Source organism: Chamaea fasciata, unplaced genomic scaffold, assembly GCF_029207755.1.
Source record: "Chamaea fasciata isolate MVZ Bird 193981 ecotype frontalis unplaced genomic scaffold, bChaFas1.0.hap1 SCAF_1, whole genome shotgun sequence".
In the NCBI taxonomy this organism is placed as follows: Eukaryota; Metazoa; Chordata; class Aves; order Passeriformes; family Sylviidae; genus Chamaea; species Chamaea fasciata.
In genome coordinates, this window is record NW_027094086.1 from 16,544,499 (window position 1) to 16,559,433 (window position 14,935).

The 14,935-nt window shown below is 33.6% G+C and overlaps 1 protein-coding gene across 3 annotated transcripts in view; it reads left to right on the forward strand.

Annotated features, from left to right (window-relative positions):
- CSMD3 (CUB and Sushi multiple domains 3) overlaps positions 1 to 14,935 on the forward strand; it is a 593,609-nt gene that overhangs the window by 386,237 nt on the left and 192,437 nt on the right. For all 3 annotated transcript variants that reach the window (XM_066177261.1, XM_066177253.1, XM_066177270.1), the window contains 4 exons: positions 6,310 to 6,466; positions 9,658 to 9,849; positions 10,625 to 10,751; positions 11,401 to 11,603. In XM_066177261.1, coding sequence (XP_066033358.1) covers positions 6,310 to 6,466; positions 9,658 to 9,849; positions 10,625 to 10,751; positions 11,401 to 11,603 — 679 coding nt within the window. The remainder of the gene's footprint in view (positions 1 to 6,309; positions 6,467 to 9,657; positions 9,850 to 10,624; positions 10,752 to 11,400; positions 11,604 to 14,935) is intronic.

The window sequence follows — 14,935 nt, forward strand, 5'->3', positions numbered from 1 at the left end:
CTTAATTTAAAAAGATACCCATTCCACTATGGGAAGGGAGCTACAGTCATGTACAGTTAGATAAAGATAAATGAATATAAAAAAACCCCAATTCAGTTTTTCTCTTATTTTTCTTTTATAATAATTTAATGTATATATTTGAAAAGATCTAATAATATATGATTTTCAAGTGCCATTTGAACTATTTCCACTTCAGATGTTTAACTAGACAATCTTCACTCAGAGACTTAGAGAAGAAAATTCTGCTTTAATACTACTACTCAATTAATGTGAAATCAAAAGTAATGCAAAATTAATTATAGATAGAGGAAGGCCACCAGTCAGCTGTAAATGTCAGTGGCAGAAGTATTTGCTGTATATTGCCGGTGTGTTTTTAAAATGAATCTAGTGTTGTGTAATTAGAGTATTTGTTTTTCAAGTCAGCAGCCTTGAATTATATAATATAGACATGAAGTTCCTCCTTATTAAAAAAATCCAAAACAAACTATGAGAGGTATTCTTGATTATGATTGTCACTTGTTTTTCAGTCTGACATCATAGCAAGACAGAGGCACTCAGCCTTTATAATTGTGGGGCGAAATATCTTTGGAAGCCATGGTGTCTTTTCCTGCCTCCTTTCATAGATGAAATTCTCACAAACTGTCTTAATTAGATCGCATTCTTATGACAAAGAAAAATTCTTCAGGAAACACATTAGCAGTCAGACATTCCTAAACTTTTCTCCCAGAATCAGTTCTGCAGTTTTCTGTTGACCCCTTCCTATGATCCTATTCTACTCTGAAAAAGGGAATATACTGCCTAATTAGCCTGTTTTGCTGATTGTGGAGAATAATCTTTTGGCTACAGGAATAGAACATTAGAGTTATATTTTGGTTTTAAATGAATCATTAATAGTCAACAAATGCTTTTAACCTAATATGTATCAGTACTTTGTAACTGGAAGGAACTTAAGTTTAAAAGAAAAAAGAAATCATCATGTCTTCAAAGCCACCAAGTGACATATAGTGAATACAGAGTTCCCCATCAATTGTGAATTAGGGAGGGTAGAGCAGTTAACATTTTAAAATCAAGCTACTTAAAACATCAGCTTCTAGAGAGATCTTCCTTCCCCCACACAGAAATGAAGCAACTCCATAATTTTTCCTTGTTAAAGCTCAGGTCTTTAGTGACAAACTTGGATAATCCATGTCTTTTCATCCAAAGCTAGAGATGAAAATGCTGGCAAAGAAGTTAGTAATGTACTTTGTGTTACTTTTCTTGCAGCAAGGATTTTTATATCACTAGAGGTATGCAGCTAACATTCCATTCAAAGTCTAAATACTCTGAGTATTCTAATAAAATTTTGACAAGTTCTTTAATGAAGCCATGAGGTCTGCTGCTTACCATGTGAGTTAACTGACCATGGATGATGTTTATATCTGACAAGCACTGTGACTGAAAGAGTGAAACACCTGTACTGGGAATGCAGCCTTAGAGAGAAACAGCATATTTAACATAAGAAAATCACCACTTTTACTATTACTCCAGAGACAGAGAAAGAGGAGCTCCCTTTCATCGGTTCTGAACTGGTATAGAACAGAGGTTTCAGAGCATACAATTTGTTTTTCATTTGCTTCATTTAATATGTAATTCTCTTGTTCTTCTTTCAGTGTAACAGCTCTGGCTACTTACATTAGTGTAAGTAGTGTAGTTCTGCTTTTTGGGTGTAGTTCTTTTTGGTTTTTTTAGAAAGAATAAGAAATATATAAATACTTCTACTCTTTTTGTGTGTGTGTGTGTGTGTAGGGATATATGATGCTCTTGAAAGTGCCATATCTTGTTCTAATATTTATGAAAGTTATATGAAAACATATGAAGAATTTAGGATCTCTACAATCACTACATGCCAATCTATTTTATATTAATCTCAGAAACTCTGCAACACTTGTTTCCTTTTTTTGCAACTGTACTGATAACTGAGTTTGTGCACTATATTTCCAGAATTCAATATTTTTAGAATAAGTTACCTATGTGGGAGGCAAAGATAAATAATGCATTTTTTCCAAAGTATGAATATATTTCTACCTGTATTTTTTCCCCTCCTTTTATCTCCAGCCACCAATTTTGCTTGCAAACTCTCTAGTTTCTGCTACCTTTAAGCAAGTCCTTGAGATAAACAGAGAAAGAACAGAATCATCATTGTTCTGCTTGCCTGAATAGTCCATTGATAGTGGTGAATGTGTTATTTGTGTTGAAATTGGTTGAATGTAGAAAATATTCTTTTATATCGAGGGTATTCTAACATACTTTCTAATTTATAGGAAAAAAGGCACTTTTATTAGAATTGAAACTCGGGCATTGCTAATGTGATTGTTTTCTTTATTTTCAGTAGATTTCAGCATAAATAAAAAATGTACCTATGCATGGTACTAATTAATGGGTAGTCTTCTGGTTAATGTTTAAATTAAAAATAAACAAACCACCTCCAAAAATTCTGCAGGCAGATTTCATTGAGTAAACCTAAAACGAGAGGGGAACATGGAGTATGAAAAGGATCTTTTCCTCTTTTGTAGTAGACTATGTGCTTGCCTTTATGTAGTGTGAGAACTGAAGTGGTGGGTGATATTGCACCTATGTGGAAAAAATTTGATTTTAGAATTTTTTTTAATAATGATATAAAGTAATCTTTCTTCTGCTTATACTAAAACACTCACTGCAGCAACAGGCAGGTAACAGCATGACAGCAAACAGAATTCAGGGTTCTCTTCGGCTTTGCTTGGCTCAGCACTGTTTGTGCTCCTGCCAAATACAGAGGATTCAGTTTTACTGCATTTGTTCATTGTCTCCTCTGTGGGCCAGATTTTAAATGTGTGCACATGATTCAGTTTTTGAGGGTTTTGGGCAAAGACTTTGACGGGATGTGTTATTTGGACCTTTTTGAGAAACTTGAGAATCTTCATGTTTATAATAACAATAATAATACTTTTAGCAATATCACCCTGAATATAAGACTGAGAAAAAGGTAATAAATGTAGGGCTCAATGTCCCCCCCCCACCCCCCCCCAAACATACGGACCCTTTTGTCTTTATATTAGTGCTTCTATTCACATGTGATATACATTTGACAGGGTGTTGACAGCCTCAGTTCTGAGCTGCTGATTTTATGTTATTTCTTCTCTTTATAAAGGAACAGATCTTCATATCCATATGCCTTTTATGTTTCAATGGAAAATCTCAAAAATAGCTTGATTAAAATGCACAAATTTTATACATTCACTTATGATACTCCCTCGCTAAAATTTTATTTAGTTAAATAAATTAGCAGATAAAAGGGCATTGATTTCCATTTAAAATTTGTTGATAATGATGCCACTAAAGAGATTACTAAGTTTTATTTGTCCTCTGATTGTAAATGCAAACAACACTTCCTTCAAAAATTGAGTATAACATCTATTAGTTTAAATATTTAGGTAGAGTGACCTCTATTAGCATTCTTCCTTACAACATTTCAACATATTATTGTGGTATGAAGAACATTAACACAATTTTCTATGCCTTTGTTTTTTTTATGAATTAATAATTTAAAAGATTAAGCCATTAAATTCCTAATAAGGATGGACCTCTGTTTTCTGAATAGTTTGTTACTAGCATATCCAGGAATTATCCAGTCATGAGTCAATTATTTTTGAATTAATGTTACAGGATGACCTAAAGAAAAATATATCCAACTGAATAATATTTTTATAATTATTATTCTTGGGCTTATCTTTAGCTCCCAAGTGACTTAAATCTAGATGTGCTGTCAAGGCCTATAAGAAAGTATATTCATATATTAAAAATAAGCTACTCATGCCACCTTAATTCACATATAATATTGCCTTTCAAAAAGTTATGAAGCTGAATTACTAACTCATTCAAAATATTTAGCTCCCACCTAGTTTAAAAAGGTTAGAAAGAAAATGTTGGTTCTGCAAATTTCAGAAGGGTCTGCTACCACTTTATTGGCAAGCTAAATTTTATCATTTAAATTATTCTATAAATTTGCATTTTTTTTTCATATTCACTCAAATTGATCAGAGAAATGAAAATGTGACCTAAATTGTGAGTTACACTATAACACATGCATTCATTTATTGTCCTAAGGGAGACCCCAGTGTCTTAAGAAGAGGGGTACTTTGAATGTCTGAAAGACAGCAACCAAAGGAAAAAAATAATTCAGTTTAGTGTTCAGATGAATCACAGTCCTGCCTCAGCCAAATGCTGTTCTCCTACTCAAATGAATCAGTTGCAGGAGTGTTAGATACTTTAAATTCTGTTCCTTCATAAAAATTAAATAGATTTAAAAATATTGTACAATGTGACAGCTAGTTAGCCCATGAAATAGAATGAATATTAACTAATGAGAGATGTCAGTGGACTAATGTGAAAGATTTAATATGGTAGGACATCTAACAAAATTGGCAATAAAGTGTGTATGGAAAAATTCTAACATGAAGAAAATTGGTATCACGACACAGCTTATTCAAAGTTTTGGTGAGACATTAAGAATATTACCAGCTTCCTTTGGCTAAAGTATTGGTGATACAAAGATGGCAGGAAATGGTTTACTCTTATATAGTTTTTAAAAATAAAATAAATCCTGAATTCTAGGTTATTATTAATTATAAGTGGATTCAAGCTGGGTTTTGTTTAAGTCTGTCATGATGTATGGATCTCTCCTGGATAGAAGTAATTCCCCTAACATGGGTATTTTCCTTTCAGTTGCTAAAACAAAGTGCATTTCAGAATTAATTTTCTGGGTTGGGTGGGTTTTTTTGTTTGGTTTTGGTTTTGTTTTTCTTGTTTTGGGATTTGTTTTGGGATTTTTTCTCTTTTTCTGGCTTGAATAATGATCTCAGTATAGTTTAAATGAGTTTCTAAAAAGTAAAAGACATCTCTTTTAACACTGCTTTATATGTACTGAAATTCTTTTTTAGTTGATGTGCATTAATTGCACTTTTTTCTTCTCTGATTTCTTGCTTTTAGTTCAGGTGAGGACATTGGCTTTTAAATTTAAGTTTGCTTGGAATTTATTTGCTTGTCAGTAAAACCCAAAGAATTATGTTAAGTCATCTTGTTGGGCGTCTTGAACTCCTGTACAATTATTTACTCATTACAGATAGCTAGAAGTCGCTTGTTTGTTTTGTTTCAGCATATCATTAAATGTAAAGTCTTTGATATTACTAGAGACATGAGTATTTCTGGAAAAGAGGAATTAGGTTTGTAACTCATTCTTACAGATAGGGAACAGACATCATAATACTTCACATTTATTTGCCTTACTGCTATTGCTGGTGTAAATGTTTTGATTTAATTCTGGTGCAGATTCCTCTAAAAATGCAAACTTTGATTACGTTTGTAATTAATAGAATTAAAATAGAATTTAGAACTTCAGGCAATTCAGTGTATTTTAATACGGCTTTACAATTTCCCTATATTACAATTTAAAAATTATTTGCAGGTCAATTTACTGATTTGCAAGTGATATTTTTCATAAACCACCAATCAAAGTTTTAGTCCATAAATAGATCCTACAGCAAATAATGTTTGGGTGAGCAATTATAGTTGAATTACAGGAAGTGTTTTAGGAATCACAGGAACACAGCTTGTGGAGTTTTAAAGCAGCAAGATTTGTAGGGAAATTTCCTGAGAATTATTAGAAGATTGTTCTACCTATTTAGTATTCTGATAGATGGAAAAGAACAACACTTGAAGAAAAATAAGTAATAATGCGGTACTGTGATATACATATAGATTACAGTACTCCTACTACTTACAGAAGCAGTTGATAAATTTATTTCCTAGTCTCCTTTTACTTCACACTTGTATTTTAACCTGTCATCACAGGATAAAAGCCACCACAGGTTTATTTAAGAAGCCAAAGTTTGGGATATGTGAGATTTTCAGTTGTGCCATCTCAGACTTGAGGCAGATACACATTATAGGTGTTTGCTGATAGGTTGTGATCAGCATTACAATCCTGACAGTGAAAGAGAAAACACAAAGATAGATCTAAAATACCTAAGCTGATATGGCACTTCTGCCCTCTTCTATTGATATGTGAAAAAGGAATTGACATATTTTAAACTGCATTTGAAAATTCACCACACGTATGTTAGCTTAAGTCAAGAGAGGCAAATACTATATCTAAATAGTACTTCAGGTTGACTGGCAATAGATCTCCCTTGACAGAACTGTTCTTCCTCTTAATACAGATGGACAGAATTGCTTTTTAAGTAAAAGATACCTTCTTCTCTTTCTTCATAACTGTAAAACTCACATTTTTTGCAGATCTATGATGGCAAAGACAACACTGCTCACCTGCTGGGTGCGTATACTGGGGCATCATTAAGAGGCCTGACACTAAGCAGCACTTCAAATCATTTATGGTTGGAATTTAACTCGGACATGGAGGGCACTGATGAAGGTTTTCAGCTTGTGTATACCAGTAAGTATTTGAGAAAACAATAGGAATAGATTTATACTTTCAAAGGAATGAAAATTCTTCACTCATAAGATGGAAATGCGGTCTAATGACAATTATGCATGAAACTAACAGCAAATTACTCATCAAAATAGTATATTTTCGTTTCTCTCCCTCAAAAAACCCAAAACACATAGCATACTGGCTTTGACATTTAATCTGGTACATAAATCACCATTGTTTTTCTAGAAGGGTATTTTTCAATTTTGGAAAGCATAAGAAAAAAACAGGGTAAGTTTCAGTTGTTTTAGCACATACAAATATTGAAGTATGTGAGTAATTTAAAAAATGCAACCAAAAAGCATTGCGTCATGAAGATAAGTCATAAGTAAAGGAAATTCGCATTCTTAAGACTCATCTCTGATAGTTATTTTGCTTTTGTTTTTATACTTGTATTATTGTTTATAATAATCCAGTTTGGAACCAAAATGATACAGAAAGGTTCCCAACAAAAACCTGTATATGGACTTAAACTATGAAGATGAGGGGAGGGGAAAATGTTTCTGGTCTTTGGCTTAGAGGATATATACGAAAGAAGCTATATACACTTGACCAAGTGTCAGTTTCTGAAAACTGTAGCACATGACTATTGACATGTAGTGTATATCACTTTTTTAGTATATATTTTTTGCCATCACTGAATTATTATGTAGAACTAATTTTAATCAAGCAGGACAGTGTTGTAAGATAATTCTGCAATGCAGCTATCAACATCTTTTTGTCCTTGTGTTCAAATCATTCATTTTTCACATGTTCAAAAATGGTTCAATTAAAAGCTTGACATAATGTTTTAAAAACTAATTCTAATTAAAAAAGCATAATTTTTGCAGTATGAAAGGAAAATATTTCAAGATTATGAAAGAGTATACAATTATTTTTCAGATGAAGGTTGTACAATTATATTCTGTTAGCATGTGATAGAATAGGACTGTATCCTATGATTAAAGATAGGACTTTCAGATCTGTGGTACTAGTTAAGTGTCAAGGAATTTAATTTTTCTTATTTGTATAGGTGAAACCAAGCCCAGCACTTGAACCTTATCAATAACATTTCCTGTCTTTTGAGACATTCATATTAAAGTACACTTTCCTAGCCTGAAGAATTCTTAGCCTGAACAGTGATGAATCTTTTGTTGATATTGGTAGAATTGGAAGAAAAAAAAAATTAAGCCCAGAAGAAGGTCACAGAGATGATCAGAGGCCTGGAACACCTCTCCTATGAAGAAAGGCTAAGATCTGGGGCTGTTCAACTTGGAAAAAAGAAAGCTCTGGGGAGATCTTATAGGACCTTCCAGTGCCTAAAGAGAGCCTACAAGAAAGATGGAGAGGGACTCTTTACAAGGACATGGGTCAATAGGACAATGGGTACTGGCCTAAAACGAAATGGGGCACATTTGGGTTGGATACAAGGAAGAGCTGAGTCTGAGCTCTGTCTATGTGGATCCATGAGCCAGGAGAGATGGAGCAGACCTCCCAGTCAAAGCTGCGGCCTTTGTTCAGAGGAGTCCCCACCAATCTGCCTTGAGGGTCAGGTTGGATGAGCACCCTTGAGCTGTGCAAATGGCAAAAACCAGTGCCCCTTCGCTGAGTTATGTGAAGTTCAAGTCTCTACTGGGCCAGTGGAAGCTTCACCCTTCAAAGAGGCTTTCCTGCACAAACTGCCCCACCATGCCCTAGCGGAGGCACCACGCCCTCTGCCTGCTCTGGTCACACGCACTTAGGGCAGAAAAATGCTGCTAGTTCCCGTGGTTAGGCAATGAAGTTACATGTTCTCCCTCATGAGGGAGGTGATCAGTTAAAAAACTGACTTTGGTTCTGTGACTGTAAGGAGGCTGTCCAGAAATGAGGACATATCAGGGATCAAGGCAGATTTGAACTTCTTTTCACAGTGTAGTCAGAAGTTTTCTTAGAAGACAGGAAATTCTAACTGGTCAATAAGTGTCCAGACCAGCATTATCAAAAATGGTTCTTTGTCTGGGACTCACTTTAATGTCTTTCAGAGCTTCTGCAGCACACACTGTACTAAGAAACTACAGTTTAGGACTGAAAAAAGTTCAGCTCAGAGATTGTAGAGGATGAGACATGTTCAGTCACACATGAAATGAGCTGAAGGAAGAACAAGAAATACACAGCATTTGATACACTTTTTTTCCCCCTTTACCTGAGCAGTCTTATCCAACATTTACAATGCATTTACAAGTTTTTTGCCTGTAAAATAATATAAAGAACATTTTTTTCAATCAAGAATAGTAATGCAGCATCTGAGTAGAGATTGTGAAAGGCTACCAACTGTTGACCAGATGGACAGATACTGTGTGAATGATGTGTTAAGATACAAATGAAAACCCCTTTCATTTCCTTCCATATTACCTACGTATAGGAATAGCAATCTTATAAAATGTCCCTTCATTTTGCCTACATACATTCTAAGACACATGATATTGGTAAAATTATTTGATTTTGAATAAAGTGAGGTTTCAAGTTGCTTCTCAGTTAATAACAGAAAACTTGATTTGGAATACAATTTTTTTCTCCCAAATTGCAGTTTATGTTTCCCCATAAATTGGTATACCTCCATGTTGTTTTCTTCTTGCTTCACATCTCTTAAGTCTCAAAAATGTCCAAGTTGTTCGGCTTGAATTCTCTATGTCATCATTATCAATGATTCCTGCATGTAGTTCTTAAATTTAACTATTTAACTAAAAATTAGGGTAAGGAATGAGGAAAATAGCAGTTTTTCTTTGGTGCCAGACGTTCTATTTTGCTGCTGTTGTTACTATGCAAAATAATGGGGAATCTGCTGTTAAGTTTTGTTTATGAGCCTTTAAATTTCTATTCGCAAGTAAGCAGACAGTTGCTTTTGCTGCCAGTTAATAATTTATCATAGCATTTTAAAAGTTATTGATAATGGATTTTATTCTGTCTTTAATTGAACTCTTAGGAAAACTGAATTTATTACACAGCTTGGTCATGCTCTAAGAAATGTGTATAGGCAGTTATCCTACTTAGACTGCTTAAAAAAAGAGAAGAAATCCTAAAAGTATTATATTTAGTTTGAAAATGATTGATTTCTACTGAAAACCAGAAAAATCTGAATTTCATTAATGTATTTATCTGTTTGATTCTGTAAATACAACATTTTATTCCTCACACAGGTTTTGAGCTGTCGCATTGTGAGGACCCTGGTGTGCCACAGTTTGGATATAAAATCAGTGACCAAGGTCATTTTGCTGGAAGTACTATAATTTATGGATGCAACCCAGGTTACACACTCCATGGAAGTAGCCTTCTAAAGTGTATGACTGGGGAAAGAAGGGCATGGGACTATCCTCTACCATCATGTATTGGTATTACACTCTTTTATTTTTTTTTATTTCTTTACGTATTTTTTTGAATGTAAGAAAGAAAAAAAAAAAAGAGGATTGTTAGATCTATGTAAAATCTGATGTGTATGATCTGATATGATCTGATATGTTTACAGATATATTTCCACCAGCATTTATAGTTCTCTCTGCATATCTCTCATCTAAGTCTATCTAAGTAGTATTGTCTTTTTAGGTTAAAAGAAGATAGTAAATCTTAAACATTTGTGCATATGAAGGTCCTAATACATGCAAATCTAGTTAATGTCAGCACATAATCAACATAAAAAGTCTGACCAGACAGGCATTGTAAAAACAGCCTTTTTTACTTATATATAACTATCAATAAGCTAGAAAAAAAATCTCATATATTTATATGAAATAGATTAAATAAAATAAAACAAGATATGAAGAGATATAAAGTTATTTTGTATTTTTGTCACTCCTGTTTCTTTACAATATTACTATAACTTCATAAGTTTTGCAGCTTCGTACAGGCTCAATTATTGCCACAGGAGAGTGAAAAGAAGTCAAGACTTCAATATTAGAGTAGCTTTCTTTTTCATCTTCATTTAGAGGAAATTAGGATTGAGTAAATAGGTGAAGCAAGAGGTGAAATGCAGTCCTTATATGCTGTTTTACAATATTATTGCATACGGTCAGTTTAATTGTGTAACCTGTTCAACAAAAGAGTAGATGTATAAATTGATTGCTCAGATGATTAGCTGTAAGATTATTCCATAATGTTGTTTTTTATTAGCTGAATGTGGAGGACGGTTTAAAGGAGAATCATCAGGAAGAATCTTGTCCCCTGGCTATCCTTTTCCCTATGACAACAATCTGCGTTGCATGTGGGTGATTGAAGTAGACCCAGGAAATATTGTCAGGTACTGAAAATGAATCTTAAAATTTTAATGATTTTTTGGGCTATAATAACCAAATCTTACCTCTAATGTGGTGGGGGAAAAAAAGAGGATTTTGGGCTTAAAGCTTAAAATGCAGATCACTGGTTTTGGCATTTTAAGTTTGGGTTGAAATTGTTTATTTTTCAAAAATCATTATCCAAAGAAGACTGAGCTTTAAAATTGGTTATAATTTCTTGAAATGCTGGAGGGACCAGACCTCTTTAGTGAAAGACTACATTTAAAAAAAACCAAAAAACAACACAACACAGCCTGCATTTTCGCAGTTCTTTTTACTTAATTTGTTTTGGTGGGAATGTGATACATAATATTATCTTAAAGAAACTGAAACTCTTTTCGGAAAAGATTGTGTAGATACGTATATGTTATTTGAATGGCTAAAGTGACATATTACTTTATGGTGGACAAATTAAAATACTTTAAGGTTTTTTTCTTTCAAATTCATTTTAATATTGGGCTTTCATGCATTCAAAGATAAATGTGTGAAACATTATAAAAAATTATCCTTTGAAGTTAAATTTTATTTGCTTTTTTCTGTTTGTTTAGTTTTGTTGTTGAAGTCATGTTGTTGAGTAATATTAAAGCTGACAATAAAATAATGGTGTTCTTTCAGCCTCCAATTTCTTGCTTTTGATACTGAGGCATCCCATGACATTCTTCGAGTTTGGGATGGTCCACCTGAGAATGAGATGTTGCTCAAAGAAATTAGTGGCTCCCTTATTCCTGAAGGCATTCACAGTACACTCAACATAGTAACTATCCAGTTTGACACAGATTTTTATATCAGTAAATCTGGATTCGCCATACAGTTTTCAAGTAAGTGAATTAATTTAATTTTTAATTTATTTTATAAGATAGTTCACTCACAGATAATTGTCGTGCTGGAAATTGTCACTTGAAATCAGTGAAAAGATTTCTGATGTTTTAAGGGAAAGAATTGGCACAGATTAAAAGATTTGTTGTAAAGCTATGTTTTTATCTTAAAGAAACAAATAAAGAAACCAACAAAATTTCATGTTCTTTGCTAATTTTGGTTTTCAAGGGCAGCTGGGGCAGTGTCAGAATGCTTAAATTTGTGATTAGTGTTTGAAGGTGATGTAGGCATGTTAAAATCTCCATCCTTTTTTAATCAGTAAGTTTCTGCTTTCAGAGACATCTGTGGGGAGTTTCATTTCTGTTATGATTGTATGGGATGAAACTAAAAAGAGCTCCACAGGAACAGCAATGTCCTTCTCCCTTTTGCCTTCTAGTACTATATCATCGTATTACAGGCAGCAGGATGACAAATCTAAACAGTTGCCTAACTGTTATTAAATCCCTTTAGACATTTTATTGCTGAAACAGAAGAAATCATTGAGCCAGGTCCATTTTGACCTTCTTTTTCCTCTGGTCAGTGAAATTTATATATATTTTTTCAAGATTAGCAAGATCTAGTCTAATATCATTTTGTGTAGCAGTAGCAACATTTCTAACATGTGTTGACACAGAGACTCTTAATGTTAACACTGTTTAACTTGTGCTTCCTGTGCTTGGTAGCTGTATTAGCCCTTGTTTACCCCTACTCTCATTCTTTCTATGTGTGTGACAAATACATGTGTGTGCATACAGTAATTTGAAGGAAGAATGAATTATGTAAATGGGAGTACAAAGTGAAAGATATTTTACTTGTAGTGAAAGAGTGTTTCTGCTCCATCAGCTTATTTTTGAACCCAAAAATAGAGGTTTTAATCCCTTGGCTCCAAGGTATTTTTGCCATTTTACAGCCTTTTCCCCTTCCAGAGCTTGTTTGAGAGATTCTCACATGTGTTTCCATTCTCAGACATGCTCTTATATTTAATGTTGAAGCCAGAGAGGGAGATCATTATGCACCAAACTTATTTAAGCAGTCATTTAAACTGAGTGGAAAAATAAATTGATGCAGAATTAGAATGGAGTTACAAGGAAAAATGGATAGTATATGGGAGTAAAGGTATAAAACAGCTACTGATGAACTTACAGTTATTTATGTGAAAAGAGGGTTTAGAAATTTATCTGAGAGGCTTTTTATTTGTTTCTCCATGCTTTTGCAGTCTGTTGAGTTCTAATGACACTTTTAAGAATCCATGAAGTTTTACTGCCTCAAAATTTCTCTTTCTCTTTAGTCTAGATTCTCAAAATCAGAGTGATCATTCTCAAATAGTTGATGTAACACAGTTTGGGTGTATATTCTCAGTAGAATAACAGACGAGTTTTGGAGGGGTTTTTTTTTGTTTGTTTGTTTGGGGTTTTTTGTGGGTATTTTGGGTTTGTTTGTTTGTTTGTTTTGTTTGTTTGTTTTTAAATTTTTTTTTTTGTGCCCTAAGTTAAGATTTTTAAAGTAATGTACAATTAGCTACCCAACCTGGATAACATTATTGCTCTATGGACACATTATTTCACCAACCAATAATGAAAAATATTTGAGGAGATGGAGGAAAGAGAAGGACAATTGTTTGCAACTTTGTTTTAAGCATTCATATACTTTCTTTGAGTACCTAATGCTGTCTGAGCAAAACAGATGGTGTCTTCATACTCTAGTTACACTGTAATTAAAATACAGAAAGCTCACACAAGGGAGGTATCTGCTTTTACTTTCCTCTTGCCATTTCGTGAAATTGGGTAAGAGTATTGAACTGCATTATCAGCCCTTTTACCTCAAGAGGAATGTTATTCAATGACAACAGATACTTTATGTTCAAACACTTTTAAGACTTTGAATGCTTTATTTTTATTATATTCTTAGCCTTTAAACAAAAAATATGTTTACAAACATGGGTTAACCTTCCTATTAGTTCCTTAGAGTTTTTTATTTCATTTTATCAATTGTTCTTACACAATTTTGCATCTGTCATTTAATGTGCTAAAATTTTCACCACTGATAATGTGGCATAATTTATATTTGACTCCTTTATAAGCCATCCAATATAATCAGACGAACAATTTTTGTCTGGAGATAAAAATGGCAAGTAAGATAGCATCCTTCAACAAATTAAAGGAGAAGGGTGAACGGGAAAACCTAAAGAAGCTAAAAAAGTAGAAAGAAAATTATTATTTAAATAGTATTAAGTATTACCGCAGGTATTATTAGAATTGTTATTATCTAGAGCTGCCCAAAACAGTCCTTTAAAAGGCATGGAAGTTGTTATTAATTTTGTAAAATTTAAAGGATCTGACAGGAAAGGTTTTCACAAAGATTTTTCTTGCCCATCGCTTCAATTAGTCTATTTTGTTTCTTTTTCTTAGTTTGCCTTTTTTTGTGGAGAAAAAAAAAAAAAAAAAGAAACCCAAAGGTTATTTTTTTATCCGAAACAGTAGAACTATTTTGATGGTTTAAACATTCATGCTCTCTTTCTGTTAGAAAATAATCACAGAATCATTGAATGGTTTGGGTTGAAAGGGACCTTAAAGACCATCTAGTTCCAACCCTCTTACCATGTGCAGGGACACCTTTCCCTAGAACAAGTTGCTCAGAGCTCCATCCATCCAGCCTGTGCAACATGCTCATAGTAAAGACTTTATTCCTAATATATAATGTAAACACACTCAGTTTGACCCTTGCCCTGCCACTCTATGCCCTTGTCAAAAATCTTTCTGTGTTTCATGTAGGCATCCTTCATGTACTGGAAGCCCTCAACTAGGACTCCAAGTAGCCTTCTCTTTTCCAGACAGAACAATCCCAATTCTCTCAGCCTTCTATCATAGGAGAGGTGTCCTATCCCTCTAATCATCTTTGTGGCCTCCTCTGGGCTCTCTCCAACAGGCAGAGTCATTTCTGTGCTGGGGACCATGGAGTTGGATGCAATACTCCAGCTGGGGTCTCACAAGACCAGAGTAGAGGGGCAAGAAATTATTTATTTTATGCTGAACTGAGGAATACTGGGACTTTTTATGGTTGAAAAGGATTTTTTTTTAATTTAACACAATTTTACATTTCAGATGAAATAATGGAACTTAGCCTGATTTTTCTTCATTACTTTCCCCCAATTATCCAGGGCTAGTGAAAGAACAGCTTCTTTTATACATCTAATTTAAACAAATAAATAAATTACTTCATATGTCATCACTAGTCAGAGCAGAATTTTGGTATATTATGTCTTTTGTCTTTTATGTGTCTTTATGTCTTTTATTTT